Raw genomic sequence first — 26,205 nt, 5'->3', positions numbered from 1 at the left:
CGTTAATGCTCGAGACCAAGACCAATGGCCTCCTATTTCGATTGCGGCACAGGAAAATTATACCGAAATCATTGACCTTCTCCTGAGAAACGGCGCTGATGTCGACGCCGAAGAAAAAGACGGCGCTTCTGCTCTGTACGTAGCTTCCCAGCAAGGACACGTGCGGGTTATCCAGAAGCTTTTGGAGTATAATGCAAGATCTTTTGCAAACAAATCATGCCTGAGACGACCAATACACCAGGCCGCGCAAAATGGGCATCTTGAAGCCCTGAAGTTGTTGGTAGAACAGGACCCACAAGATGTCCACGCAGAAGAGAAAAGGGGGTTGACTCCGCTGCTTCTTGCTTCTCAGGGGGGGACACCTGGTCATCTCGAGATTGCGCGATATCTTGTTGAGCAAGGTGCACAAGTCGTCATCTGATGTGTCTTTTGAGTGGGGAGGACTTTGGAGATGGGGTGATTATGTGGACGATCACAATTCTTTTCTCTTCGTTGGGTATCTCGTTTCTGGTTTACTTGGCTTGTAACTTTCTTGAGATTTTGCTTCTATTTTCCGTTGCTGTTAATTTATGTGTCTTTGCCCCTCGTGCTCTTACATTTCCTTTTTACAGACCTACTTGACAAACGGGGAGGAAGAAAGCATCCTTAGTTGCAAGAGGGATTGAGTGCTGTTAATATATCCTACTATTGATTGAACGAAACAGCAGAGTGAAACCAGATCGAGCGAATCAAGTATGCAATTAAATGGCTGGGTCGAAGCATGGTTGGTGGTAGGCTCCAATAGTGTATAACATCAGACCCCTCGCGTTGGAACCGTGGTACAAAGAACTTGATTTTCCCTGCCTGGATTATCCAGAATTTCTCATCTATTCACCAATCTAAAGCCATAATCAAGCCATGATCGGAGAATCCGTTGTTATCGGTCAGCCGAACTAAACAGGACAATGACATACAACAAATCAGTTTTATCTAGCCTGAGACCAGCCCCAGCCATTGAGTTCCATGTCATCCGCTTCAGCGCTGGGTAGAAGTCCAAGGCTATCATTATATGTCATTCGGGATGGGAAAATACCCAACGCCTGTATATACTCGTCAAACTCAGTGATGGCCTCATCGTTGAGAAGCTCATTCGATGTGCGTATCTCTGTGAACTGTTGCGCGATGTTGTAAAGGGCTTGAAACTGGCGGTGGATGTTTGCTGTGGCCTGCGAATACATGCGTGCAGATTCTAGAGAGGTAACGAATGCCTGTAGCCGGTTGAGATCTTGCACGTCTCCCGATTCTATCACATGGCAGAAGATGGCGATAAAAGGGACGAACGGGTTATACAAAATCGTCCTTGAAAACAGTCAGCAAACAAGCATTAGGTTGAAGTATAGGAAGGAGAATGGATCTCACCAATTGACATAGACGTCGATGTGTCTACCACTATCGGGCCCTAGAGCCTTGCAGTATTCTTGATGCTTCTCAAGAGCAATTCTTGCGGTCGTGATACACTCTGATGCAAAATGATGTGTCGAACCTTCATCTGGAGGAAGGGACTTCAGTATCAGAGTCAAAGTGGAATAGAACAGGACATTTTCGGAGAAGAAGGAAAGCTCCGTCTCGTTTCCTGACGCTGTCTTCCACCTGTTGTTGCTCGTTGGAGTCTATTTCAAGTCAGATCATCGTTCCCTACAGTGATATGAAGCGCCGTTCAAATTGACTCACGCTTATTTTGTCTACTTCCTTGTAAATCTTTTTTGTTTCCTCGACAAGTGAACGGGCCCAGGTTGCTCTTCTTTCCGGGGTCTCAGCTAGTGCTGCAGGGCTATACAGCATCTTGTAGATCTTGCCCTGTACTATGGACAACCTGATCCACCGGGTGAAGGTTGACGTGTATGCGGTGATTCCTGGATCGTCGTGTTGCGGCAGTGGTACTGTGATGTCGTAATCCAAGATGGATGAGGGCCGGCCGAGTCGTAAGGAGAGACCCTTCTCAACACTGTAAAGTGACCAAAAGAGCCATGCTTTCTGATTAGTCTCTTGCCTGGACTCATTCTTGGCCGATGATGCACGGTGAAAACCGGCAGTGATGCTCATATGTATGGCCGTAGTTACTAAACTCCAGGCAAGGGAGGTCTGAGATGATCTAATTGCGTGATATACCTGAGATCTGGCGCGTCAGAAAAAGTTTCGGGCAGTCAAGAGTTGAGGCACTCACAGAAAAGGTTAGAGCTGTGATGTGATCTATCGTATGCGGCATGTGAACCGGAAGTCTGGCCAATGCAGTCTCAAGGTTTCCCTCGCAAAGATTCATGTGCTGCTGAAAGTCCCTTCGTATGTCAGTGTCGTCGGTGAGAAGAATGCTTCGCAGGAAGACATCGATAAGTGCTCCATTTACGATGATGAAATCGGCAAGTGTTGGCACTTCTCCTGGCGTATACACCCTGTTTAGATATCCCATGAACTTTGTAGCTGACAAGAACATGTGGAAGCCCATCGACTCAAAACGAGGGTTACCTAGATCAACCCACGTCAGCTTATGCCTTTGAAGAGTCAGAACAGCAAGGTGGAGCTAACTTTTCATCAAGTCTAGGACCGTCAAGACAGCCTGAATTGGAGGCATAGACATGTCGCCGTGGGGTAACATGGGCATCGAACCGAGTCTTGGGTTGTGTGAAGATGCCATCCCATAGGCATCAGGTATTTCACCATTAACGCTGATCAACTGGCGCAAGTTCTCCATCCCCTCAGCCATCCGAGGTTGCAAGGATGACGTGCTCACTGCTGTCTCGAGGAGGCTGTTGGCCATGGCTGTATGAGCAGCGAGTGACGAGTCGCCCTCAAAAGTAGACAAAGGCGTTGACGAGGTGTTTGTTGATGGTGTAAGGGGAAATGCCGCATTAAAACGGGGCGCCGCTTGAGATCTCTCTCCTTCGTTGACTATGCAGGGTCTCTTGCGTCTGGGCGACTCAGAGGCTGGTGCTGCGCTGGCTGATGAGGCTGAAACATATGGCTCCAGGATGCCAATTACATGCTGCAGTTGCTTCTCGATATTGCTGATCTTGTTCTCGCTGCAGTCGTTGCAGTTAGGAGAGAGGCTCTGCCACAATAATCATGGATGCAGGTTAATGCTTACTACACAGAGGTGATATGAATGCGCTGTCCCTTAACGGCAGATCTTTGACGCGATGGAAACTCGCAATTCCAACCCTTTTTGATGCAATTTGAGCAAGGGTCAAGTCGATCGCAGGCAATCTGATAATGTCAATATTTAGGTAGCTGAAATACCGATTATTACCATAAAGAGTCTGTACCTTTTTTTCTCTGCAAATGGTACACTGTTACAAGTGTTGTTTAGTGCTCCATGTCCTTCATTTTGGGAGATACGGCTGAACTGACTGCAAGCCGGTGGCTGTTTCGCGAAGGCGCTAATGGCCGCTGAGCTGTTTGATCTTGTGGCTCCAGATCAGAGTCTACACATGATTCGTCGATGTCCATGGCTGCGGCTCAAGTGCTGTGCATTCAGGGTCAGGGTGATGGCTGAGCATCTTCCGGAACCCGAGAAACTGCGAATCCGGTGGTTAAAAGTCCTTGAAAGGGGCTCACTTGAAGTGGGTCAGGGGTGACGTCTACTCTAGACCTGATTGGATGGCTCGGTGCTCGCAGCTTCTCGGTGTCCGGGAGCATAGACATTAACTTTTATTAGTCTCGGAGCCTGAGCCGGCGGACAACCAACGACGGCCTCGGGGTCTTGGCGTTGCGAGAACGAAGAGTGGCATTGTTGTTGACCAGGCACAGTCTGCGGGTGATTTGGCCGTCAAGCGTCAACAGCTACAAATGCCGTGTTACTTACCGATTGCTGATGTGCATACTGATGCTCCGTTGGTGTTACAATTCCTCATCCTTAACCGATTTAACACCACCTTGTTAAAGAGACCCGGACATGCCGAAACAACTCCTAACTAGAGCAACGCACCAAAAATTGCCCAAAGCTCAGCCTTGCCCGCTTAAATCGTGTGATGCTAAACCACACCCAACTCGTTCGGGCCACTTGCCACCCAGGGCGCCATTCTTCCCCCAGCACTTTTGCATGTCATTGAACAACTTGAGCTCCACCTCCGTGACTCTTGTAAATCTTGGCGTCCCTGGAACTAACTCGTAAAGCCATGGTTCGCCTTATTTTGGGCATTGTTTGACCGAGAACGTACCCACTCGTCATCAAGGGTTCTCGGTCCTGGATTCTCGCATTATTTATGCTTAAGTTCTGTTCCAGAAGGCTTTCATCTCCGTCAATCACCTTTCCCTTCTCTCTGACTAAGTTTCTATTTCTATATCAACTGCTTCTGTCATCCACCTTTACCACCTCTGCGTTCTGTCATATCAAGCATATCGTTTTCTTCACCAGTCACCTACCCTGTCTGCAACTCGGTATCTTGGGCTTAGCGTTGTGCTGCCTACCCCATTCAGCATCCTCCATACGTCTACGGAGTAAGGACTTGATTGCTACCGGTGTTGTACCATCTCTGCTCTTACCATGTCACTACTGTCCTCTCCCTACTCCAGCACGCACAGCCATTCATCAGTGAGTTTCTCCAGCAGTGTGCCATTCTGCATCTGAATGAATTCTGATCCGTGTAGCCACCAATCCCCGACCTGATCGACTCTCTCATGACCCATCGCATCAGAACACTCAACGAGCTCGTCCGCATAGAAAGAATCGCTGCCTTCTGCAAATCAGAGTCCGATGCCCGCGCCTTTCAAGTGCCAATGACGGCCGCTTGGGCCAACTATGTGGACAGTCATCAACTTCTTGTCGACCTCCACGGGCTGACACCTAACTTCCCATTTAGCGGCGAGATTATTACGACCTCATATGTGCGTGTCATTAATGATCCCCTCAGCAACCGCAGCTGGAACTTGGCATGGCTATGCCTTACCAAGATCAAAGAGGATGGGCTTATACCGTTCTTCGCAGCTATTGAATCGGCCAAACCTGAGATGTGGGGAGATAAGACGCCGACAAAAGAGGAAATAGATCAGCTAGCTATGTTTTTTGAGATGGAGTGGTCAACAGCAGTTGAAACCATGTTCAGGCACTGGCCAGTGCCTCCAACTTGGTGCTGACATGATTGATGAGGATGTTATAAGGCATTGTAGTTATTAGGAGCTTAGCGTGGCGTATGGAATAAAAAGTGAGATTGGTTGAAGCATTATATGCATGTTTCTGACGGTGGTAAAACCTAGTTTTGATTTCTACATCAAGACCGAAGCTCCCTATGAGTTTTATGGCTGTTTGATTCTCTAGCCTAACTAATTTAGGATGCATTCTCGACAACAGTTTTAGCTATGTTATCGCTCTACAAGGCCTTTAAAGATACGCTCGTCTCATATGCCTTCAGTGTTAATATTACGTTCTGTTGCCAGAGTTGAAGCCCGGACCTTGATGAGATAACTGAGCCAAGAGATAGGATCTTCTTCATTTCTTGTTAACGATATGACTAGATGGCTTGGAGTTGACCATCGATCTGTGGCTGGGATCCTATTTATAATTGATATTTACAGCTTAGCCTTTCGAATGATTCGAAGGCTGGATAATAAACCCTTGTTCGTTGGGAGTCACAGGAATAGACTCGTTATTTTCCAACCCTGAGTCTTCCGCATCATCTCTTTGAACTCGGAGTCGCCTGTTCATTGGTTAGGACCTTGATCCTGAGGTTGACCTGACAGAGAGACTCACTGGTTATGCTTCTCGTACCATGCCAAGGCCAGCGTTACAGCAATGACGCCCACTGCACAGCCAAAGCAGAAGGGATAGCCCTTCACAAAAGTTGGGGACTCTATCGTCCTGAAAACCCCTAGAGGAATTACTGCAGTTGTGGCTTCGGCTATGGTGTTGATCAGCACCAAGGTGAAGGATCGCTCTTCAGGAGAATCACGAAGGAGGTTGTTAACCCATCCATGAAACACGGTCGACATTGCATTGGCCCAGAATGACGTAGTAAAGGCGAACCAAAGAGCGCCTTCGGGGACGTTCCAGATTGTGAGTATAAGGCAGCATACCGAGTTCCAGAGCGATGAGAAGCAAATAGCCCACACCGGCCCGATTAGGAGGTCGGAAGCGAAACATGCCAATAGAGCCCAAAAGATACCCAGTCCCGGCGCAATAGATCCCAGCTGGTTGACTTTGGAGGCGCTGTATCGACCAAGACTCTTGATCCAGAGGAGATAACTGCCCTGAGTCTTGTACAGACCGGCGTTCTTCCAGAGAACGTCAATGAAGGCAACTGCCCAGAACCGTGGCGAAGTGAGGGTGCGTCTCATGTGGCGCACCTTTAGCTTGCCAGAGGTCTTGTGCCCGTCTCGCTCAAGTCGTCTTCTGGCAATTTCAACGTCTTCCTTATCCAGGAACCAACGGTTGGGCTGTGCAACCGTTCCGGGTAGGACGAAGAAACCGATCACACCAACTGGGACGGTGATGACGAAGCAGATGATATAGAGCCATCGCCATCCAGCTAGACCATACACCCCATGCAAGTTTGATGTTGCAGCCGAGGCGAGAAGACTGGAAGTCATGGATCCTAGACCATAGCCGGTGTAGAAGACGCCACCACGGCGATTAATCTCATGCCCTCGATACCAGGACCCTAGGAAAACAATCAGCACAAGTCATCAAGGGGATTCATGCCTATAAAGATACCAAGTACAAAGTGCACAGCCGGAAAGAAGGCGGCCTGTTAAACAACGGTAAGTCGGGGCTCCAAGTAGTTAAAGAGTTGTCAACATGCCTCAAACCAACCAACAAAGAATCGATACGCAGCCATCTCGCCGAATGAGTTGGCGCGATATTGCAACAGAGTGAAGACACCCCACATGACGTCCATGAGGGGGATGGTCCAGTACATGGGAATATAAGTAAATAGGAAGACAAAGGGGATCTGTCCAAACACGACGCCGATACTATACATCGACTGTAGCTGCACGAGTTCATTCCCGTGAAAGCTGAGATCCTCCTTCATGCCAGCCACATATGCGTTGCCTATCCCTCCATTAGCTGGGACTCCTTGGCATAATATGCCTGAGACGTCATCACTTACTCAGGTTTGCTTGGTCGAGATGTTTGACCCAGTAAGCGACGAGCAGATATGGGACAAGAAGGGCATCTAGCTTGACAATGAACTTGCGCTCCTCGGGCGTGTCATCCTTAGAATACCACTGAATCTTCCACCACTTTTCTCTCGGAACTGAAGACATGGCGGTTGAGTTGGTGGTAGTTTTGTCGTTATTTACCGTTTCTAAATAGCCAGATAGAAGCCCTCCTTCTCAACAGCAAGACGATCGAGACTTAGATATCTTCCAAGAAAACCCCCAGTCATTCAACCCCCGACCTACAGGTCATCTGACGTCGGGCTTGCGTGATCGCAAATTCTTGTTCCTCTTCTCGCGAAGGAACGCCGAGGTCGGCAAATATCTAGGGATTAGGACTGTTTTAAGCCCAAACGCTATGTTTTCGGAATTCCTTGCTTATCATTCTCGATACTTATTGGGTAACTCTTATATCAACGAATGTTGAAATCAGATGCTATTCAAACGTCATTCGAGATAACCCAACGATAGACGTGAGTGCCAACTATGATTCCCCACAAGACTTGGCAGTCAGTCTCGGTTACAACTGATGCGGTTGTCATCTCCGCATCCTACCAACAACCCAGTGGAGCTTCGCTTTTGGTAGGGCTCAGTGATCCCGGCAATAGTTAGGCCTTATCAGATTCTCCAGTCGTGGTTGGATGGTTTGACGAATGACGTTTAAATAGTGCCTGGTGTCGACACTCGCAATCTCAAGGATCCCCATCCTCTAGGATTCAAACCTCGCAATGTTACCCTATGCTTTCGACACCCACTCGAATGAGCTGCCTCAGGCAATAACTAGTACTCGTGTCCAACATTGATTTAATAAAGCCCATTGTGTACCTGTTAAGTGGGCGTGGTCGCCAGACTTTGCCACCTTGATCATGTCCACCGTCTCCGTTCGAGAAGGGGGCCCGGCCCTCAAGGGCCCTTTTGACTTTGAGGGCAGTCCTCTGAGCCAAACATCGTGCCAGCCTCTGCTGCTGGGACTTTTCCTTAATCTTCAGGACGTCAGACTATCAACGTACCCGACGAGCAACAGCTGGACCTTTGACTACAATGTTCAGCTCGTTCGCAGAGCTGAGGAGCTGGGCTTTGAACTCGCCTTTAGCCGCACTCAGTGGCTTCCGAAGGGCGGCTACGATGGCGAAGCATCCCTTGATGCTTTTGTCGGACTCGGTGCCATGGCGGCCGTGACGAGCAAGATCCTCCTCATCTCTACCATGCATGTCCTCTATGGCCCGCTGCACCCTCTTCACATTGCAAAGTACGGCGCCACGCTGGACCACATTGCCAAGGGCCGCTGGGGCATCAATATCGTCACCGGCCATCGCGCGGTCGAGCACGAGATGTTTGGGCGGCAGCAGATCGAGCACGACAAACGGTTCGAGATGGCCGGGGAGCTGTTCGACGTGGTTAACAGCCTCTGGGGGGAGACTGAGAACCTGTCTTACAAAGGAAAGGTGTCTCCCTGGCAGCTAGAGAATGCTTGGATTACTCCAAAGCCTCTATATGGGCGCCCTATTCTTGTCACTGCGACTGGTTCTGCAGCGGGTATCGAGTTTGCGTCTCGCTACTCGGATCTAATCTTCATCACTTCCCCTGGAGGAGCTCACATTGAGAGCACCCTGGAGGCGCTGCCTGCTCACATCGCCGACATCAAAGCCGCAGCCAAGGCAACAGGTCGAAAGATCAAGATCATTATCAACCCGATCATTATCTCCCGAGATACCCCAGAAGAGGCTGAGGCCTATGCCCAAGCCATCGCGGATGGCAGTGAAGGACAGGCGGGCAACAAGAAGTTTGGCAACAACTCGGGGGCCTACAAAAGCGATGCCCACGGCTGGAAGGGACGCCTTGACTCTCGTCACAAGCAGGGTCGCAACCTCGGCGGGAACATCGAGATCATTGGCTCTCCTGAGCAAGTCGTAGAACAGCTCGCCGCTCTTCACCACCTGGGCATAGACGGTGTTCAGATAAGCTTTTACGACTTTGCCAAGGATCTAGAGTATTTCGGAGATAACATATTGCCGCTGCTCAAAGAAGCTGGTCTTCGGGTTTGAATTTCTTTATACCCTGCTATGTAGATATAAATACTTTCCACGAGCGTAATTGCAGGTTCTTTATGAAGATCAGATGTATAGGCTTGTTTGACCACTGACCGCGGTAGAGAACGACACGTACTTGAGAAATTTTGAATCGCGGGTCACTACTCGATTATGATCTATCTCATGTCCACGGGTGGCAAAAGGTGTATGACAATCCATACGCAGCGTCTATTCATTTGTTGTAAAATGACTTTGGTAAAAGAAATTGGGCATCCTCAGTGTCACCGCCTCTGTCCTTGTACACGCACAAGCTGGCGTAGCCCACATCATGTGCCCAACAACTCTATCTTTCTGAATAAGCAAAGCAAGTCCATTCTCACGCGAGGCGCGGTAATGCAGATGGGGGATACGATAAGCCCTTGCAAATCGTAGCTCTGTCGGCAGGACGAAACTGGCGACTCTGTGCGCAAAGGTTCTGTAGCACCCCGTGTAGGTGATGCCCACCATGTAGTCATGCGGCGCGCAGTGGGTGGTGCCAGAACCACTAGAGTTCTCGGCTAGGATACTCTGCGTGCCACCAGACCGAACCTGCGAGAGTGATAAGGCGTCTGCGAGCCATTTTACATCGTCTTCGCCCTGTATCGGCCAGCGTGACAGGGCCGGTTTGTTGAACTTCCTCGTTAGGGCTTTTTGGAGATGCTGTCCTTCTTTTCTGGCCTCTAAGTTTTTCATGACGATCGATGGCACCACTCCATGCGTCCTTTGCATGGCGGCAACGAAATATTTGACGTCTGGTCCATCGAATTCCAGGGCCGTCTTGGCCGCATATGAGAAGCTGAGCAAGAGATAATGCTTGGTCATCTCTCTGGGCTGCCGAACGACTGACACCACACCTATCTCTTGGAGGTTCATAGAGAGAAGCTGGCCAATGCCATTGAAGCAAATTTCTCCGTCAAGAACTGGGACCTGTCTCTCCTCTACTAATGACCAAGCGAAGACGTCGGAAAAGGCAAATTCGGACCAATGACCAGGGCCTCTGGGATCGCTCATCTCCATCAATGGCGTCATGAACAACGGAGACAAGTCTCCGGCCTTTAAACACTCCCAGGCGACCTGGTAGAATTCCATCTTGAAGTCAGAGCTCATCGGAGTGGCTGAGCTCGCAGGGACTATGCCTCTCAGGGCATGGAGGTAGTCCACCTGGTCTCGGCATCCCCTCTTTGAGGAGTGTAGAACCCATTGCAAAATTGACTCTCTTCAAGTCTTTTGCCTCTCTTAGTGCTCCAAGGCTCCATGGAACCTGGTTTTTGCCATTCTTGCCCATTTGCACTTCCGCCTCCAAACGTTGGGCCTGAGCATGATGCCTAAGCTCCTCGTTCCAGACATCATACAGTCGATTGAAGAACGCAGGGTCGTCCAGATCACCGAAGTATGTGCAATCGCTTGTCATCATTCTGACACGCCCGCTTCCGATGAACTCCATAGCAGTCCAGACACGTTTGAAGTATTGTGAGTTGCACACAGAGATGACGGCAGCAAGACGTTCTGGAGACCTTTCCTTTCTGTACAGCTGTTTGACCACATCTGAGTCTACATCGCCAAAGTAGATAACCGTCGTCTCGGCCGTGGTGAAGAGCTTATGCGTGATGCGAATAATGCTGTTCTTGAGGGTATCAGACCATTGAGGGACGCTCAAGTAGGCAAGCCATAGTTCGCCAGCCGTATCCTTGGCCTGTTCAGTGCCTGAGTAAACCTTGGTCGAGATGTCTAAGACGTTACGTGCAGCCACTGGGGTCTGCGGTACCGTCTGTCGTTGTCGCTGCACGTGGGAGATGCTGGAGTCCCAGACATGCGATACCGCCGAGAACCTGACTTGGTGCTCTGCCACGCAACTCATATGTCGATCGAAGAAGAGGATATCGCCCTTGTGAGTGGGCACGACAATGCTATAACTGGGGCTGTGATCGCCTGGAGGCTCCACGCGGAACGTACGAATGAGAGCATCGTCGGTAAATGGCTCTTGGCACAACAGACATCGTAATTCTGCTCTACCAGGCTCTCGCCATAAAGTCTCCAGTAGCTGCTCGCCCTCAGTGATGTCTTGGGCTGAAGCCATCGTGAATCTTTAATAGAAGTTAGGAAATCAGGTGTATGAAACTGACGTGTGAGGGGCTTTATTTCCTGCAAGCATGACTAATAGATGCCGTCTGACCACCGGTTGAATGCATCTCGATCCTGTAGGTTGGTCCGTGGTCACCGGCCCTTTTGTGAACTTGGTGGTATTCCCAAAAGTAGTCATCAGTCAGAATAAAAAAGAACACAGTTATTCATACATACTCAGTACTTTTAGAAGCCTCACCAAGTTCACACAAATGCCAGCTTGTAAGCGACGCGATATTTGCCAGTCAGAACGTTTTCAAGGGATGAAAGGCGAGTTAGAGCCCATAAACATCGTCTGACGTAGAGAGTAATACATGTAATCACGCTTCCAAAATGAAACAAGGCCGTGGATCTTACTTGTACTACTTAATGCAAGGCTTACGGTCCCACCTTGGAGCGTCTTGAAGTCACTCTGAGCCGAGCGCAGCAACAGGTACTTTACACAGAGCGGATGTGTAACCTTGTTCGACCACTAACTGTGGCAGAGAACGACAGGTTACCCTCTTCATCAGCAGTGACCGTCTTCCCCTGACATTCGTATTGCCCGCCAGGCTCCAAACGAGAAATGCCCAGCTTGAAGACTCCGTCGTCTGCCGAGGGATAAAGGACGAGCTCCAAGTCTTTGGATGTATGAGATCGTGCCTTGGCGACCAAAACACCTGGATAAGCAACTTCAGATAGAATTGGGCCGTTCAAAGCTGTCTCCGATGGTCCCTGCAAGTTAAATGTCAGCTTCTGGTAGATGGACTAGTCAGATGTGCGAACCTTTTGGACCATGCGGTTGTAAGCTCCGGGGCGAAGCAGAACCGCTGTCAAGGCCGCGTAGTTCATGAGAGTTGAACATTTGGTGAGATCAAACGACTTAGCTCCCGATGAAGTAGTCAAGAGACCCCATTCCTTCTCAAGCTTCTCAATCGCAGCTGATTTGAGCGCCTCCTCGCCATACTCCGCTGCGCCAATGGCTACTTGCGAGAACACGGCGTTGGCGCTTGACGTGTAGTTTCCAGTGTCAATATTGTCGGCACCGACCAAGCCCGTCATGGAAAGTTCTTTAGTATCCTCATCGAAAACCACATTTTCCTCTCGGACGACGGCCCAGAGTCGACGCGAGAGATTGCGCAGAGGCCCAGAGCCCATCATGACGACAGCTAGGTCTCCAGCGACACCAGCAATGCCGGGGATAGCGAAACCTGTGAGCTCGGAGCGGATAGTCAAGACGCTACCACTAGGCTCGGTGAAGTTGGTGTTGAGTGACTCCTCGAACGAGGGGAGAAGCATCTGCGTCGCCTTGGTCCCAAAAACACGGTCGTAAAGAACTGCACCTGTCATTCCCTGAAGATTGCACATGACGTAGATCCAGTTTGGCTCGCAGGGGATGAGGAAGTAGGGGCTCGACGACCACTGTCTAACTAGAGACTCTTGCAGATCATGAACACTATACTTGTAGCATCGGTTGTCGGTGATGTGAAAGTTGAGGCTCCCAGGCTGGGTGTATCGGTAATCTCCAGTGTTGGCCGTGTAAAGCATGACACCATGAAGGAGAAAACCTGTGGCCATGATGTTGTCGTGCTGAACCGGGTCCCAATCTAGTGAGAACTTTCCAGCTAGTCGTTCCCACTTCCAGAACTCGAGGACCTTTTTTGTTAGAGACCTTTCAATGATTCTCCGAAAGGCCTCTGAAACGTATCCATGGACATTGGGGGCATATATTGCCTGGTAAAGCCCAAGGATGTACATCATCTGGTATATCTGGTATCGTAGAGCTGACGTCTGGAACTGGTCGATAACGGTGAAGCCAGACCAGTCGTCGAGATCCTGAAAAGCCTGATCGAAGAGGAACTGAAGCTTTCGAAGAGCTTCTAAATCAAGTTCTTCATCCTCTTCTGGCTTTGACTCTCTGGCAGCAGCCTCGTCCATCCGAGCGAGCTGCCGTGGGATGATGACATTTCTAGCTTTGCGTGTCTTCAGGCCTCTTATCCGTTCGGCACTTGCAGACCGATTCGCATACGCAAATATTGCTACAAGACCGCCAAAGGCATAGAAGCCTGCTGACTCCCAAACGGTATCGGGCGTAACGGCGTATGCGCCTAGGATGGAGAGCCCCCAAACGAGGATGGGGAAGATAATGGCGCCAGCTCCGAACCACTTTTGAGGGTCCAAGTTAGCATATGATAGCCAGGGAAGGGCATCGTCAAGTAGGCATAACTGACTGCGAACAGGGCCGGAGGAAGAGCAGCCAAAGTAAGAACAAGCAGTATGTAGCCCAAAGGATTGGCGCTGGCGAGGTATCCTGCGCCAGGGAAGACAAACCCAAGGGCTGCGGCTCTATAGTGTGACCCAATATTGAACCATGGCTGGTAAAAGAGACCTGTGCCAAGACAGGCTGTTGCAATCCAAACAATGAGTGTCACAGCCTGGACATTCTTGCGATGCGGCCCAGTGCCGACATTGGGGGGAACCAACTCCCGGACGTAAGAGCCTAGAATGGGTTTAGATTAGGGAGAAGTGTAGTATGATTTGCTTAGCATACCTGTTGGCCCTACGACCCTGGGGGTTTTGCCAGAGTTTAGGGTGAGCTTGATGCTCATTGCGTGGTCTGGGCAATGCCAAAAGTCCCGATGCGAAGACAATGGCGGGGATTTGGTAGATTGAGTGTGGAAAAGTAAAAATATCTTCCGAGGACTGACTAGATCTTATCTAAAGTACCATGGTCTTGGCATTACACGCAGGCCTCGGACTAGAGTTACCATATTATTACTGATACTCCCGGTCGGAAATGATATCTTAATCTGACAAAGAAACCTGGAAGTTGCAATTAGGTAGATCCGACCCCGCACCGAGAGAGACTAGGGCAGACGGAAGTTTGTCGAGGTTTGTCGAGTCAGAAAAACATGACAATGATTGAGGGGCCTTGGCTGGGGAGCCCCAGGTCAATACGTCAATACTACACCAACTCGCTACGAGTTTCATCATAATGTCAAGAGCCTCGGGGAATTTTCCTCATTTTTTCACCTCAGTTTACCACTCTTGTTCTCTTTCACCCTTTCATCAAACCGCTGCCGTCTCGAGATGACCAGGTCTTCCACAACAAGACCCTACACCTCTCTCCAAGAGTGCAAAAATGCTCACGCACAGTTAACCGAGACGTTTCCGACTGGAAAGACAAAGTCGCTTCGATGGCGAAAGTGGCAGCTCAAGCAGTTTTGGTGGATGCTGGAAGACAACCATCGAGCCATCACCGATGTCCTTGCTGCCGATCTCAGGAGACATGAAATGGAAAGTCTAACATCCGACCTCCTTGGACTTAAAACCGATATCCTGGAGCACCTGGAGCATCTCGAAGAGTGGGCGGCCGACGAACCTGTCAAGTCGGCAGGCTTCATCATGGGGAGGCTTGGGAAAGCGCGTGTCCGCAAGGAACCTCTTGGCGTGGTCTTGGTCATTGGGGCTTGGAACTTTCCATTTCTCCTGACACTACAGCCTGTGATCGCTGCTATCGCGGCTGGCTGCTGTGTAATGATCAAGCCCTCGGAGCTGTCCGGAGCTTCCCAGGACCTCATGGCCAATTTGGTCAGCCAATACCTTGATCCTGAGGCTATTCGTCTGGTCACTGGGGGGCCCCAAGAAACGACAGGCCTTCTTGAACTCAAGTTCAATCACATCTTCTTCACCGGCTCTAGTAAAGTGGCTAGGTATGTTTCAGCGGCTGCTGCGAAGCATCTCACGCCAACTGTACTAGAGCTGGGAGGCCAAGGTCCTGCCATCGTGACAAGCAAGGCTGATGTCGACCTTGCGGCCAAGTGCATTGCCTGGGCCAAATTTCTCAACGCTGGTCAAATCTGCCTTTCTGTGAACCACGTATTCGTCGACCCCAGCATCCATGACGTGTTTGTGCAAAGGCTCGTCTACTGGACCAACAAATTCACTAGTTCTGGGCAGATGTGCAAGATTGTTAACACGCGAAACTTTGACCGCCTGGCCAAGCTTCTGGACGACTCCAAGGGCAACGTGCACCAGGTCAAAGTGGATGAGGAAAACAGTATGATGAGCCCGGCAGTTGTGACTGACATTGATATGGATGGTGAGTGGCGGTTCAACAATTCCTTGGAAGAATTATCTAGGTATTGACTTTGATACTTCCCTAGATTCGTTGCTCAGTGAGGAGCTGTTCGGTCCTATCTGCCCGGTCATCGGGGGAACATACAAGGATGCAGTTAGGAAGATTAAAAGGCAAGGAGACGCGGTGATTTGTTTGTAATCACCTGCAGTTGATGCTAACGTCTGTATACAGTCTACCCCACCCTCTGGCCATCTACATATTCAGTAATGAGCGCTCTGAAGTCGAATATGGTGAGAGCACAACGGCTGATACCATGGCCTTTGACTGACACAGTTTCTAGTCCTTGACAATACAACCTCGGGTGGTGTCACCATCAACGATGTGCTAATGCACTACGGTGTGTCCGGGGCGCCGTTTGGTGGCGTTGGAGAGTCGGGGATGGGATACTATCACGGCAAATACGGCTTCATGGCTTTCACGCATCAGAGAACGGTTGTGGAAATTCCATCCTGGCTGCATAGACTGACTGGAGCCCGGTATCCTCCCTACGACACTGGTAACAAGGGCAAGGTTACGGTCAAGAATCATTTGGGTTTTCGCCGAGGCGAGTCCATGGAAGATCAAACTGTTGGAGGGTCGAACCGGCGGGCCAAGGCAGGTATTCTTACTCTTGTCGTGGCAGTGGCCCTGTATCGTTGGAACTCTGTGGAGACAGCTTTGTCGTGGATATCTCGTGGGTTGGGTCGATGATTATGCCTCTTGTTTAGAGATTGGCTGCTATATTTACCATTGCTCTATGCTAGAACTTTAAGCGGGACTCTCGATGGCCTCATACAACGCTGAAAGATCTTTTTCGTTATTTCAAAGAATCGCGCAGATGACCCATGTAGGCTTGTTTCATATGGACTCAGTCCGTTAGTCATACTAGACCCACCATGTTTCGCCCTGAAAAGGTGTTTATTCAAGTTATCCATAGGAAATCAGAGCCTTGCACGACCTAACTCGTGCTACTGTTAGGATCGTAGTCCAGAGAAGGCCTCGCCTTGGACTGTCCACAATCGCGTCCATTACTCTCGGCTGTGTTGCAACCTATCAAAGCTAGTTGAACTTGCCTTGGCATGATTCATCGCCCTGACCGCAGATTGATGAAAGGGATAGTTGTGAGGTTTCCCTGTCATTTTCTAGTGACTGGAGGAAGGATTTACTGCCATGCGCACAGAGGCATCCAAAAAAGGTGTCAGGAATATCTGACATGGGTAGATCAAACAGACCAACACCGTATTCCAACCCCAATGACATCACCTAGCGAAGTTAGCTGCTTCTACCAGCATTTAGTTCGAGTTCCTTATTCTTTAACTTAGCTTCGAGAGGCCGTGATGATTCACAAAGTGCAAAAGTTTGTTGTCTATCTCACTCATTCTGATCATCCTCCGTCACATCGCCATGTCGCAAGCAGGCGCAAGTTTCGACTCTTTGGTGTCTAAGGCCGAGAACATTATTCATGATTATAATTTAGAGCCCTGGGTTGTTCCATGTGTCGTTGTCTCTGGCCTTGGCTTTGTGTATGCTGTCAACAAATACCTTACTCAACGAGCCCTTAACCACGGCAGCAAGGCGTCTTTCGACTGGAAGAGGGAAATCATTCTCGTCACTGGTGGATCTGGTGGTATCGGCGGCGCAACCGTGCAGAAGCTGGCGAGCAGGGGCACGAAGATTGTCGTGGTAGACGTTCTACCCTTGACATACAAGGCTCGTAAGTTGGCCTAATGGAAGCATCTGCTTTTTCTTTGATCATGTGTATGACGGATACGTCATTGAAAAAAAAAAGAGAAGCACCTGCTTTACTACACCGAGCTCACTGACAATGCCTATAGCCTCTAATATCCACTATTACAAGTGCGATTTGACGAACTACGAGCAACTTCAGATTACAGCTGGAAAGATCAGAGAGTAAGTCTCGGCCATCGCGTCCCCTGGGGTACTGGAGCTAACAACCAACTAGAGAGGTCGGAGATCCCACAGTAATAGTTGCAAATGCTGGCGTGTGTCGTGGCAAGCCGGTTCTCGCGGCCACTAAACGAGACATTGAGCTGTTTGTGCCCCCCATTCTGAGTTTGATGCCCTCGACTAACCCAAAAATCACTCGCAAGGACATTTGGAGTCAACACGATAGGGCTCATATGGACTATAAAAACTTTTCTTCCCGCCCTGGTGGCTCGAAACCATGGACATCTCCTCATTGTTGCTTCGCAAACCGGACACATGGCGACCGCGGGTGCGACCGACTACTCGGCCAGCAAGGCAGCCGCCATCACCATATATGAAGGCGTTCATAGCGAGATCAAGCACGTTCACAAAGCCACTGTCGTGCGCGTCTCCTGTATATCGCCTAGTCACGTCCAGACTAACATGTTCACGGGCATCAAGTCCGTGCCGGGCATGTCGAGCATGACAACGGGTTACCTCGCGGACAAAATCACGGGGATTCTCTACGGAGGGAATGCCAGGAATGTTTTGGTTCCCGCGACCGCATCCGCTTCTCCTTGGGTTCGTGTGTTACCTGACTGGTTGCGAGTCTACATGCAAGACCTTTCATCCAGTGCGTTTACAGAGCTGAGGCCGCACGATCCCCTGAAGGGACAGTAGAGGATGCAATAGGAAAGGGACATATGGCCAAGGTCGGAGGACCTGTGAGAGAAGGGGATAGTGGCTATTTGGTTATGACACGTAAGTAGTGTTAGCTAGATATACAGAAGGAAGGGCATTTGCTTCTATTAGTATCCATGGAATCTGCTCGTGGTTTACTATTGGACCCTCGATAGCTACCACCATTTGCATAAAAACTAATATGGGTTCTTGGTTGTACGGTATCATGTTCAATTCATTACTTTAGGTACTCCGTGATACAATGGTTGATATCACAATGAAAACTACTGCTAGTCGCGTATCACTCGCACATATATAGTCAACAATAGACGCTACATATGTGGAGTATTAAAGCAAAACCTGATCAATCAAACTATATCTACTCAGAGAATGACAAAACATTGCTTTCCCTTCCAATCCTCGAACTATTCAAGAGAACAACGGCACTACTGAAGCCCATGCCCAGGCTGAACCAAACACTAAATTTGATGAGTTAGTGAGTATTCAGAAAGAAAATGGGTTCAATGACATATCACTCACGAAGGCAAAGGCTTTGTAGAACCAATAATACCTGAAGCCCAAAGGAGTGAGAGTCCGTTGTAAGCTGCTGCCCACCACATGTTCTGCGAAACAACTCTAGCAGTTCGCCGTGATAGATAGACGAGAAAGGGAATGTGTCTCAAAAACTCCGGATCTGACTTACGGTTTTCGGTTGTGAATGGAGTTAGAGTCGCATCTGCGGCATCGAAATCTCCAAACGCCATCTCTCGGTCAGAAACGCAGACACTGAAAGACGCTGACATGAAACACGGAAGGTCATTGAGGTTGTCTCCAACGACTAAGACTGGCCCGTGACGACGAAATCGGGCAACCACCTCTGCTTTGTCCTGTGGTAGCGAGTTGGCGAAAACCATGTCGGCGTCTATGCCCACTTGGCGCGACACCACAGTTGCGGAGGCAGCATTGTCGCCCGTGATCATGCCAACGTTGATGCCCATCTCCTTCAGCTCCTTTATGACGGGTATGGCCTCAGACCGAACCACATCTTCGAAGACAAGTACGCCGACTTGCGTTCCGTTGATGGCCACAACAACTGGGGTGGTAACTGCGCACCTCAAGTCCGCAGGGATATTGGCAAAGTCAACTTGGACGCCCAATGTTTCGATGAACTTGCGGCTCCCGATAGCTAGGTGCCATTTACTTGACGAGATTGTAGAAGTCACAGTGCCTTGGACCCCACGACCGAGCTCATGCAACACTTCAGACACGAGCGCGTCTGGAGTTGTTTCTGTGGGCGGCGGGGCACCTAGGCTGTCCATCTGCCGAAGGCTCTCGCGGACAATAGCATGCGCGACTGGATGCTGAACATCCTTTTCCAGCTCCCAGATAGCTCTCCAGATGAGAGCGCTCTGAAGTGACGGATATGGTGCAAGGGAAACGTATCGGACGCGTAGGTCGCCGTGTGTGAGTGTTCCTGTTTTGTCGAAGAGGAGTGTTCGGACGCTTGCCACATCCTTGAATCGACTGTACGAGGTAACTAGCCGGATGCCAGCCTTTGACGCTCTCACTATATCAAAGCGTTAATTACCAATTTGACTCAACGGTTGCACTGGTGTCTACAAACCTGTCGCTAGCAACTTGCAAGTGGGAACACTCAAGCTCAAGGCACAAGGGCATGCAGCCAACATGATGCCCGATGCCCGTCCAAGCATCTCCGTCAAGTTGCCTTCGGGTAAAGAGTAGCCTTGTGCGGCACATACGGCAGCCGCAAAGACAATGATGGCTGTAGTGAAGTACTTGGTTGCACGGTCAATGCGCGATTCCTGGGGTTTGAGTTCCCCAGATACGACAGATTCCAACATCGCACCCAACCGTGTGGAGAGATTACAGGATTCGACTGCAAGAACCAGTGTCCCGTGCTCGACACGGCACCCAGCGAACACAGCATCGCCGAGACGAACCGTTCGCGGTAAGTTTGAACCGTTAAGCCAGGCTTCGGTGATAAGAACTGAGTCTGAGCTGACCGCAACGCCATCGGCAGGTATGTGCTGTCCCTGGAAGACGACAACAAGATCACCGGGCGAGACCATGTCGATGGGTTCCGCAATGGGATCCTCCCCGCTAGCATCACGGCAGACTGTTACCGTAGCTGGAATCAGGTTCACTAAGGGCGAACCGAAGTCGAGGCTACGCTGAGTCAAGATAGTCTTGAGTAGCCGACTGCCCAGTACGCAACTAGACAGGATCGGAATAGAATCCAAGGCAGGATGGTAAAAACGATACGTGCCAGCCTGATTATCCGTGCAGCCCCGAGAAATCCCCTGCATCAGTGAGAGCAGGATACCAAGCGAGCCAAGCGTCGACATATCGGGTTTATGCAGGTGCCATATGGCACGCGCTGACTCGATATGAATACCGGAACTGGCCACAAGACTGGCAGCAACGGCTAAACATAGGAGGAGATCGATAAAGGGATCAGACCCAAGGTGCAGCATGCTGGACACACAATGAATCAAAGGGATCACCAGCGACGCCAGGGCCGAGATTATGAAGGCACGTCGCCAAGCCAGAACATTACGCCTCCTGTTGTCCAATGGCGCCTGGATCGAGGACAGAAGGCCGGCCCAGCCATGAGGGTTAGACACAGGGGCGGAATCGGCGCCATAACCAGCAGACCGAATCGCGTTTTTGATGGTCGTCTGTGTCACTGCCACGGTGGTTGTGACTCGAGCTCGGAGCAGGGCGAGGGATATAGATGCCTGAAGAACACCAGGGACTTCCTCGATGGTGTTACGAAGTGCTGTGACACAAGAACCACATGTGAGGCCATCTAAACTGAAGACATAGACCTCTACTTGTTTTTGTGAGGCTCTTGTCGTGGCTTCGAATACCGGTCTCTCCACACTATTAATTTTGGAGGGATGATGAGATGGTTTGAGGGAGCATAGCAACTTCTCGTATGCTCCAAGAAATCGAAAAACGACGTAGGCGGCTACCGCACAACAAGCCATAACCAAAAGAGGAGGCGGAATGACGCACATGATCTAAGCCTTCCTCTCACTTAGAGCCACATCTTGTAGGCAGGAGAGGACAGCCGGTCCGAGGTTGCAAGCACTAGGTAGTTCAACACACCAAGCCAGGTAGTGAGTGAGTGGGTCAGCTACAAGGGAGACATTTCTGACAGGGAAATTTCTGACACACCTCGAGCGCCAAGTCAGGCTACTTTAGCTTTCGGAGAAAGGCTCGGACTCGGACTCTTCTTGGACTCCGTCAACAGACCATGCCTCGGGGGTACTAGTTAGTGGAAAACGGATTTAAAGAGCTATTTCGTAATTCACACGAAACCAGCCGGGGGGTTGCATGAGAGCGTGCCGCTCTTCAGTACAGGTTAGCCCCGCGTTGCTTTGCTTTGCAATCTTGTTAGGCCATGATGACAATGGGTGCCAATAGCCAGACAGTCTTATTCTGAGTTGCCATGCTCGATCCACTGGGTTTTAATACCAGCGTGGTTCGGTGACTATGTTCTATTAGTATGGCTCATGTTGTTTCCCGAGATTTACAATGGCGATATAGTCCAGCGTTTAGTAAAGCAGCGTGGACGAGCCCTTCTTTTTTCTTTCTCACACGCTTACACAATCATCTAGACTTGCATGCACTATACAATAATGAGCCCCATTTATGCTGATGATATGATATATGCCTTCCTATCTCTGTATCATAATCTCGCAAACACCCAGGTCAGCCAAGCCTACCACTCAGGTCTCGACCTTCCCCGTGACCCTGACGGGATCAGATACTCTAGACATGACTTCTCGAGCTTGAACGCCGGAGCTAGAACAGAGATGTCATCTTCAGTACCCCATTCCCTTCCAGATATCTTCCAAAAGTACTCTGGGTGTTCAAAAATATCCTGCTGGGCCTTTTTGATAGCTGCATTGGTTTTGACAAGCAACGTCTGCATCTCATCAAAATGCCTGACATGGAAACCTTGGTTACGAGACAAAAGGTCCTTGCACTGCAGCTCGTTGTACTGCACGAGCCTGTAATACCAAATGTTGTACTGTGTCAAGCTGACATCAATGTTGTACGTTGCGTCTTGTTGAGTGCGCTCCAACAAGGCTTGAAAAATGGCGATAGCGCCAACCAGGCCAACCTGGTAATCGGAATTGGCTAGGGATGCTGTGAGCGACTTGATCAAGTGACAAAAGGCGTGTGGGTTACTTACGTAGCAATGGAACAACTGGCTCGTCCAACCCCATGAACTGGCCTTGAAGCCACGAGATGCCCACTAGACAATCGCCGATTTGCTGCCACCCAGGCCGGTGAGCCAGAGGACCCTTGAAGCCGTAGCAGTTTTCTCGTGTGTAGATGAGAGTCGGGTTGATTTTGCGCAAGCTGTCTGAATCGAAACCAAGCCGTGCCAATGCTCCTGGTCGGTAGCCGTCGATAAGAACATCAGCCCCCTCAACGAGTTTTGCAAACGTAGATTTGCCTTCTGCAGTCTTCATGTCGATGTTTGTGTCTTTCTTGCCGGTGCTAAGGTCGACCCAGAGAGCGGATAGATCAGGAAGGTTTTCGTTCGTTACCTTGATCACTTCTGCACCCAAGACAGCCAATAGTTCAGAGATGACCGGGGCCGCAATAACTCGCGAGAAGTCGATGACACGAATGCCTGCTAGAGGCTTAAATCCCTCGAGATCAGGTGCTGGCCAGGTGCTGCGCGGCGCGGGCAGGCTTGTCTTGTTCCACAAAGGCTCTGCGCTGATGATTTTGCCGTGATCGGAGGCGAAGAACTCGTCAGGGGTAAGGCAGGTCACCCCAGCTTGTCGGAGTTCATCGTTGGCTTTGTCTTCGAGAAACTTTGCGTCATACTGAGCCACTTTCTCTGCATAGATCTGAATGGCCTCGTCTCTAGTGGCATCTTGCTTTTCAATGCCAGGCATACTCATTGTTGGTACAGGGTTCATGGATCCGTGAAGGTGATAAAAGAGGCCATCTTTCGTCTTATAGACATTCGTGGCCGCGACGTGGATAGGTATGTTCAGGTCATACAAGTCTCCCTTCTTCACCTCAGACATGATCTGCGGGTGCTCAAGAAACGACTTGCCGTTGACCGTTGGGAGAAGAACAGATTCCAAGAAGATAGATGCAAGATCCCTATCCCTAATCAGTCCCGATCATACACCCCCCTTACTCAACTCGACGAAACAGTGTATCACTTACGTGTTGGCTTCGATTTTTTGGTATCCAATACCATAACGATTAGCGGCGACAGCATTGGCCGCCGCCGCTAGAAGAGCAGTCAAGGAAGAGGCAGATTCGGTGATCTTGCAAGGCGTGGGGATGAATGGCTTCGGGTCGCCAATAAAAGTAATTTTCTCCGCGCGCTCTCGGTGAAGGAAGGTGGCAACGCGAGCCGCTCGTCACGCAGAAGATTATCGTGCAAGATACGTGCACTTTCTTTCTGGATAGAGTAGTCGTCCATGGTTCTTGGTCGCAAGGCGTAGGCTTCGGTTCGATAGCAATTGCACAACTTTTCACCCGCGGAATATCTGGATTAGTTTTATTCTCTGCATTATTGACACTGCTAAAACAGAAAAGTAATGATTCTGGGGATGAGTTGATTGTCTGGCAACACATCAATGTACTTGTCAGGTTTTTCTGAGTCAGATAGTTCAGCGGAAGCTTCGGCACCATGAAAAAAAGACTATGCAGTGCCGATCACTAGAGAGAGTGGACGATACTTCCCATTCCGCGCTATGAATGCTGCCTCTAAATGATCCGATATTGTGGAATGAGGTTGCCATTAAAACGGTTGGGAATCTATCGCCGAATCCCATCCTAGCCACTCGTGCGGTTATTTGGCCCCAGCACTTGACATCTTGAACTACTTCGGTGACTTCTTACTAAATATTCCTTCAAAAGGAACAAAGGGTAGAGCAAGAGCAAAAGGCTAACACTGAACAAACATCATGACGTCTTGGAGGCAAGGAGAGCTCGGGAAGCGACCCGTTCGCATTGCCAACTGTTCTGGCTACTGCGGTTTGACTACCTGATCTTCCAGTATGTATGTGATGCCAGGTTCTAACGCTGTTATACAGGCGACCCTGCGGAGGAGATGCTGAAACAGGCAACTCTTGGAGATATCGACTTTACCACCAGTGACTACCTTGCGGGTAAGCGCACTGGTCAGCGGATAGGACAAAGCTGAATATGATCGACAGAAGTCAGCCTAGCGGCAAACGCAGAGGCTTTCGCCAACGGAAAACACCCTGGATACGAAGCCACTGCATTGGAAGACTTGAAAATGACTTTGGATGTGATCAATACGAAGAGAATCGAAGTCGCCCTCAACAGAGGTGCCCTCAACCCAAAAGGATTGGCCGAAGCTGTCGCGGAGCTGGTCGAAGAGAGGAATGCCACCTTGACTGTGGCATATATCTCGGGTGATGACGTCCTCGCCGACGTTCGTCGGCGCCTACAAATTGCAGGATCCTCCCCGTTGCCACATCTCGACTCGGTGGGCGACGGCGTTCAGCTTGAGCCGGAAATGATGCTGCCCGCTGACATGAATCCCGACACAATCGTGTCAGCCAACGCCTACTTGAGCGCCCGTGGAATCGTTGCCGCATTTAGGAACGGTGCTGACATTGTCATTGCAGGCCGGGTGTCTGATGCCTCCCCCGTCATCGCTGCTGCGTGGCACTGGTGGTCATGGAGTGACACAGATTACGACCAGCTAGCCGGAGGGTTGGTTGCAGGCCATCTGATTGAATGCTCGGCATACGTGACTGGAGGGAACTATGCTGGTTTTACCGATGCCAAGTATGGCAGTTGGGAGCACGTCATCCACCCAGGATTTCCCATTGCAGAAGTCGACGCAGATGGATCATGCGTAATAACGAAGCACCCCAGCACAGGTGGGTTTGTGGACGAAGATACGGTAAAGTTCCAGCTCCGCTACGAGCTCCAGGGGAACGTCTACCTTCATAGTGACTCGAACGCTGTCCTTGATGAAGTCACTGTCAAGCAAGTTGAGCCAGACCGGTGAGTTGCGCGCCCAGATCCCGACGAATAAACCTCGTTACGTCTAAGTTTCGCGATGACTAACATTTTTTGCAGAGTTCATGTTAGTGGAATTCGGGGCCTACCTCCGCCTCCATCGACAAAGGTGGCCATCTTCTACAAGGGTGGTTACGAGTCTCAGTTGCTGCTGAACACAGCTGGATATGACTGGGAGGCAAAATGTGACTTGCTCGAGAAGCAGGTGCGTCTTCAACTCGGGGACGAAGCCAACAACATGGATAGACTGGACTTCCAACGGTAAGCTTCTCGCAGGCGAGTTGATGAGAATGAAGGGCTGGCCTCAAAATTAAAGCGTGGGAGTACCCGCCGATAACCCCCGTACGCAAAATAGCAGCACCATGTACATACGAATAATAGCTCAGAGCAAGGATTCCAAGTCACTGATGTTGATTCCTAAAGCTATCTCAGACATCTCACTCAAACACTTCCATGGTAAGACCCAGCATGGCAGACCTAGTCGTACATGTGTCAAGCATGCTAAGTGTTGAAAATCAGGATTTCACTGCTCTATGGACATGCGCACCGCATTTCCTAGGCCTTTTCTCGCCTACTACCCTGCTCTTTGGGACCAGTCAGCCATTCGGGAGACAGTCACGTTCACCACCCCTTCATCCGTTCGTTCTCCAATCGATGCCGGGATCCCACCTGTTCTGAACCCCTCTCCAGCCGAGACAGCTATGATACGGCCTCTCCGGTCGCGCTCACTGGCCCGAAGAGGAAGATCAAACTCGGAGACGTGGCACTTGCACGATCCGGCGACAAGGGTGACAACCTTAACGTGGGAGTATTTGTACGCACTCAGCGTCAGTGGGACTGGCTGCGGATGTATCTCTCGCGGGAACAGATGTGGCACCTTCTTGGTGACGATGCGGATGACAGCTACACCATCGAACGGGTCGAGTTTGGGCACATCTTTGCTGTGCATTTTGTGATCTATGGTATCCTGGGCCGGGGCGTTAGCAGCTCGACCAGATTGGACGCGTTCGGGAAGGGGTTTGCTGATTACTTAAGGGACAAGATTGTGGAAGTGCCAGAGGAACTTGTTGGGTGAGAGAGGAAGTCAGAATGGCTATGAACCACTCGATAACCTTGCTA

The 26,205-nt window shown here is 50.2% G+C and overlaps 8 protein-coding genes and 1 pseudogene across 9 annotated transcripts, besides 1 other annotated feature; 3 read left to right on the top strand and 6 right to left on the bottom strand.

Annotated features, from left to right (window-relative positions):
- Positions 1 to 965: 965 nt before the first annotated feature.
- Positions 966 to 3,483, bottom strand: NCS54_00632400 (Hypothetical protein; the record flags this gene model as incomplete). Its single annotated transcript, XM_053151788.1, has 6 exons — positions 966 to 1,338; positions 1,399 to 1,649; positions 1,711 to 2,148; positions 2,204 to 2,502; positions 2,563 to 3,085; positions 3,385 to 3,483. 6 exons carry the CDS (start codon positions 3,481 to 3,483, stop codon positions 966 to 968), a joined length of 1,983 nt encoding a protein of 660 aa, XP_053007763.1.
- A 2,065-nt stretch (positions 3,484 to 5,548) lies between these two features.
- Positions 5,549 to 7,236, bottom strand: NCS54_00632300 (Hypothetical protein; the record flags this gene model as incomplete). The annotated part of the gene is made up of 5 exons (XM_053151787.1): positions 5,549 to 5,669; positions 5,723 to 6,629; positions 6,683 to 6,716; positions 6,786 to 7,021; positions 7,080 to 7,236. The coding sequence occupies 5 exons, from the start codon at positions 7,234 to 7,236 to the stop codon at positions 5,549 to 5,551; spliced, it is 1,455 nt and encodes a 484-aa protein (XP_053007762.1).
- A 3,057-nt stretch (positions 7,237 to 10,293) lies between these two features.
- On the bottom strand, positions 10,294 to 11,274 carry NCS54_00632200 (HET domain-containing protein; the record flags this gene model as incomplete). The annotated part of the gene is made up of 1 exon (XM_053151786.1): positions 10,294 to 11,274. The coding sequence occupies one exon, from the start codon at positions 11,272 to 11,274 to the stop codon at positions 10,294 to 10,296; it is 981 nt and encodes a 326-aa protein (XP_053007761.1).
- A 482-nt stretch (positions 11,275 to 11,756) lies between these two features.
- NCS54_00632100 (Ldi domain-containing protein) lies at positions 11,757 to 13,906 on the bottom strand (the record flags this gene model as incomplete). The annotated part of the gene is made up of 4 exons (XM_053151785.1): positions 11,757 to 12,032; positions 12,084 to 13,463; positions 13,529 to 13,797; positions 13,849 to 13,906. 4 exons carry the CDS (start codon positions 13,904 to 13,906, stop codon positions 11,757 to 11,759), a joined length of 1,983 nt encoding a protein of 660 aa, XP_053007760.1.
- Positions 13,907 to 14,387: 481 nt separating this feature from the next.
- NCS54_00632000 lies at positions 14,388 to 16,035 on the top strand (annotated as a pseudogene). The gene is made up of 4 exons: positions 14,388 to 15,399; positions 15,464 to 15,572; positions 15,610 to 15,668; positions 15,719 to 16,035.
- Positions 14,388 to 16,035: a sequence feature.
- A 786-nt stretch (positions 16,036 to 16,821) lies between these two features.
- NCS54_00631900 (Hypothetical protein) lies at positions 16,822 to 18,024 on the top strand (the record flags this gene model as incomplete). The annotated part of the gene is made up of 4 exons (XM_053151784.1): positions 16,822 to 17,131; positions 17,253 to 17,328; positions 17,381 to 17,470; positions 17,529 to 18,024. The coding sequence occupies 4 exons, from the start codon at positions 16,822 to 16,824 to the stop codon at positions 18,022 to 18,024; spliced, it is 972 nt and encodes a 323-aa protein (XP_053007759.1).
- Positions 18,025 to 18,403: 379 nt separating this feature from the next.
- On the bottom strand, positions 18,404 to 20,114 carry NCS54_00631800 (HMA domain-containing protein; the record flags this gene model as incomplete). Its single annotated transcript, XM_053151783.1, has 3 exons — positions 18,404 to 18,503; positions 18,565 to 19,591; positions 19,649 to 20,114. 3 exons carry the CDS (start codon positions 20,112 to 20,114, stop codon positions 18,404 to 18,406), a joined length of 1,593 nt encoding a protein of 530 aa, XP_053007758.1.
- Positions 20,115 to 21,444: 1,330 nt separating this feature from the next.
- On the bottom strand, positions 21,445 to 23,509 carry NCS54_00631700 (Hypothetical protein; the record flags this gene model as incomplete). The annotated part of the gene is made up of 5 exons (XM_053151782.1): positions 21,445 to 21,541; positions 21,777 to 22,194; positions 22,250 to 23,181; positions 23,248 to 23,314; positions 23,476 to 23,509. 5 exons carry the CDS (start codon positions 23,507 to 23,509, stop codon positions 21,445 to 21,447), a joined length of 1,548 nt encoding a protein of 515 aa, XP_053007757.1.
- Positions 23,510 to 23,996: 487 nt separating this feature from the next.
- NCS54_00631600 (Hypothetical protein) lies at positions 23,997 to 26,161 on the top strand (the record flags this gene model as incomplete). The annotated part of the gene is made up of 5 exons (XM_053151781.1): positions 23,997 to 24,066; positions 24,126 to 24,200; positions 24,249 to 25,071; positions 25,147 to 25,347; positions 25,777 to 26,161. The coding sequence occupies 5 exons, from the start codon at positions 23,997 to 23,999 to the stop codon at positions 26,159 to 26,161; spliced, it is 1,554 nt and encodes a 517-aa protein (XP_053007756.1).
- Positions 26,162 to 26,205: the final 44 nt, after the last annotated feature.

Source organism: Fusarium falciforme, chromosome 5, assembly GCF_026873545.1.
Source record: "Fusarium falciforme chromosome 5, complete sequence".
In the NCBI taxonomy this organism is placed as follows: Eukaryota; Fungi; Ascomycota; class Sordariomycetes; order Hypocreales; family Nectriaceae; genus Fusarium; species Fusarium falciforme.
Note: the sequence above shows the minus strand (reverse complement) of the source record. Positions and strands in the feature narration are given on the sequence as shown.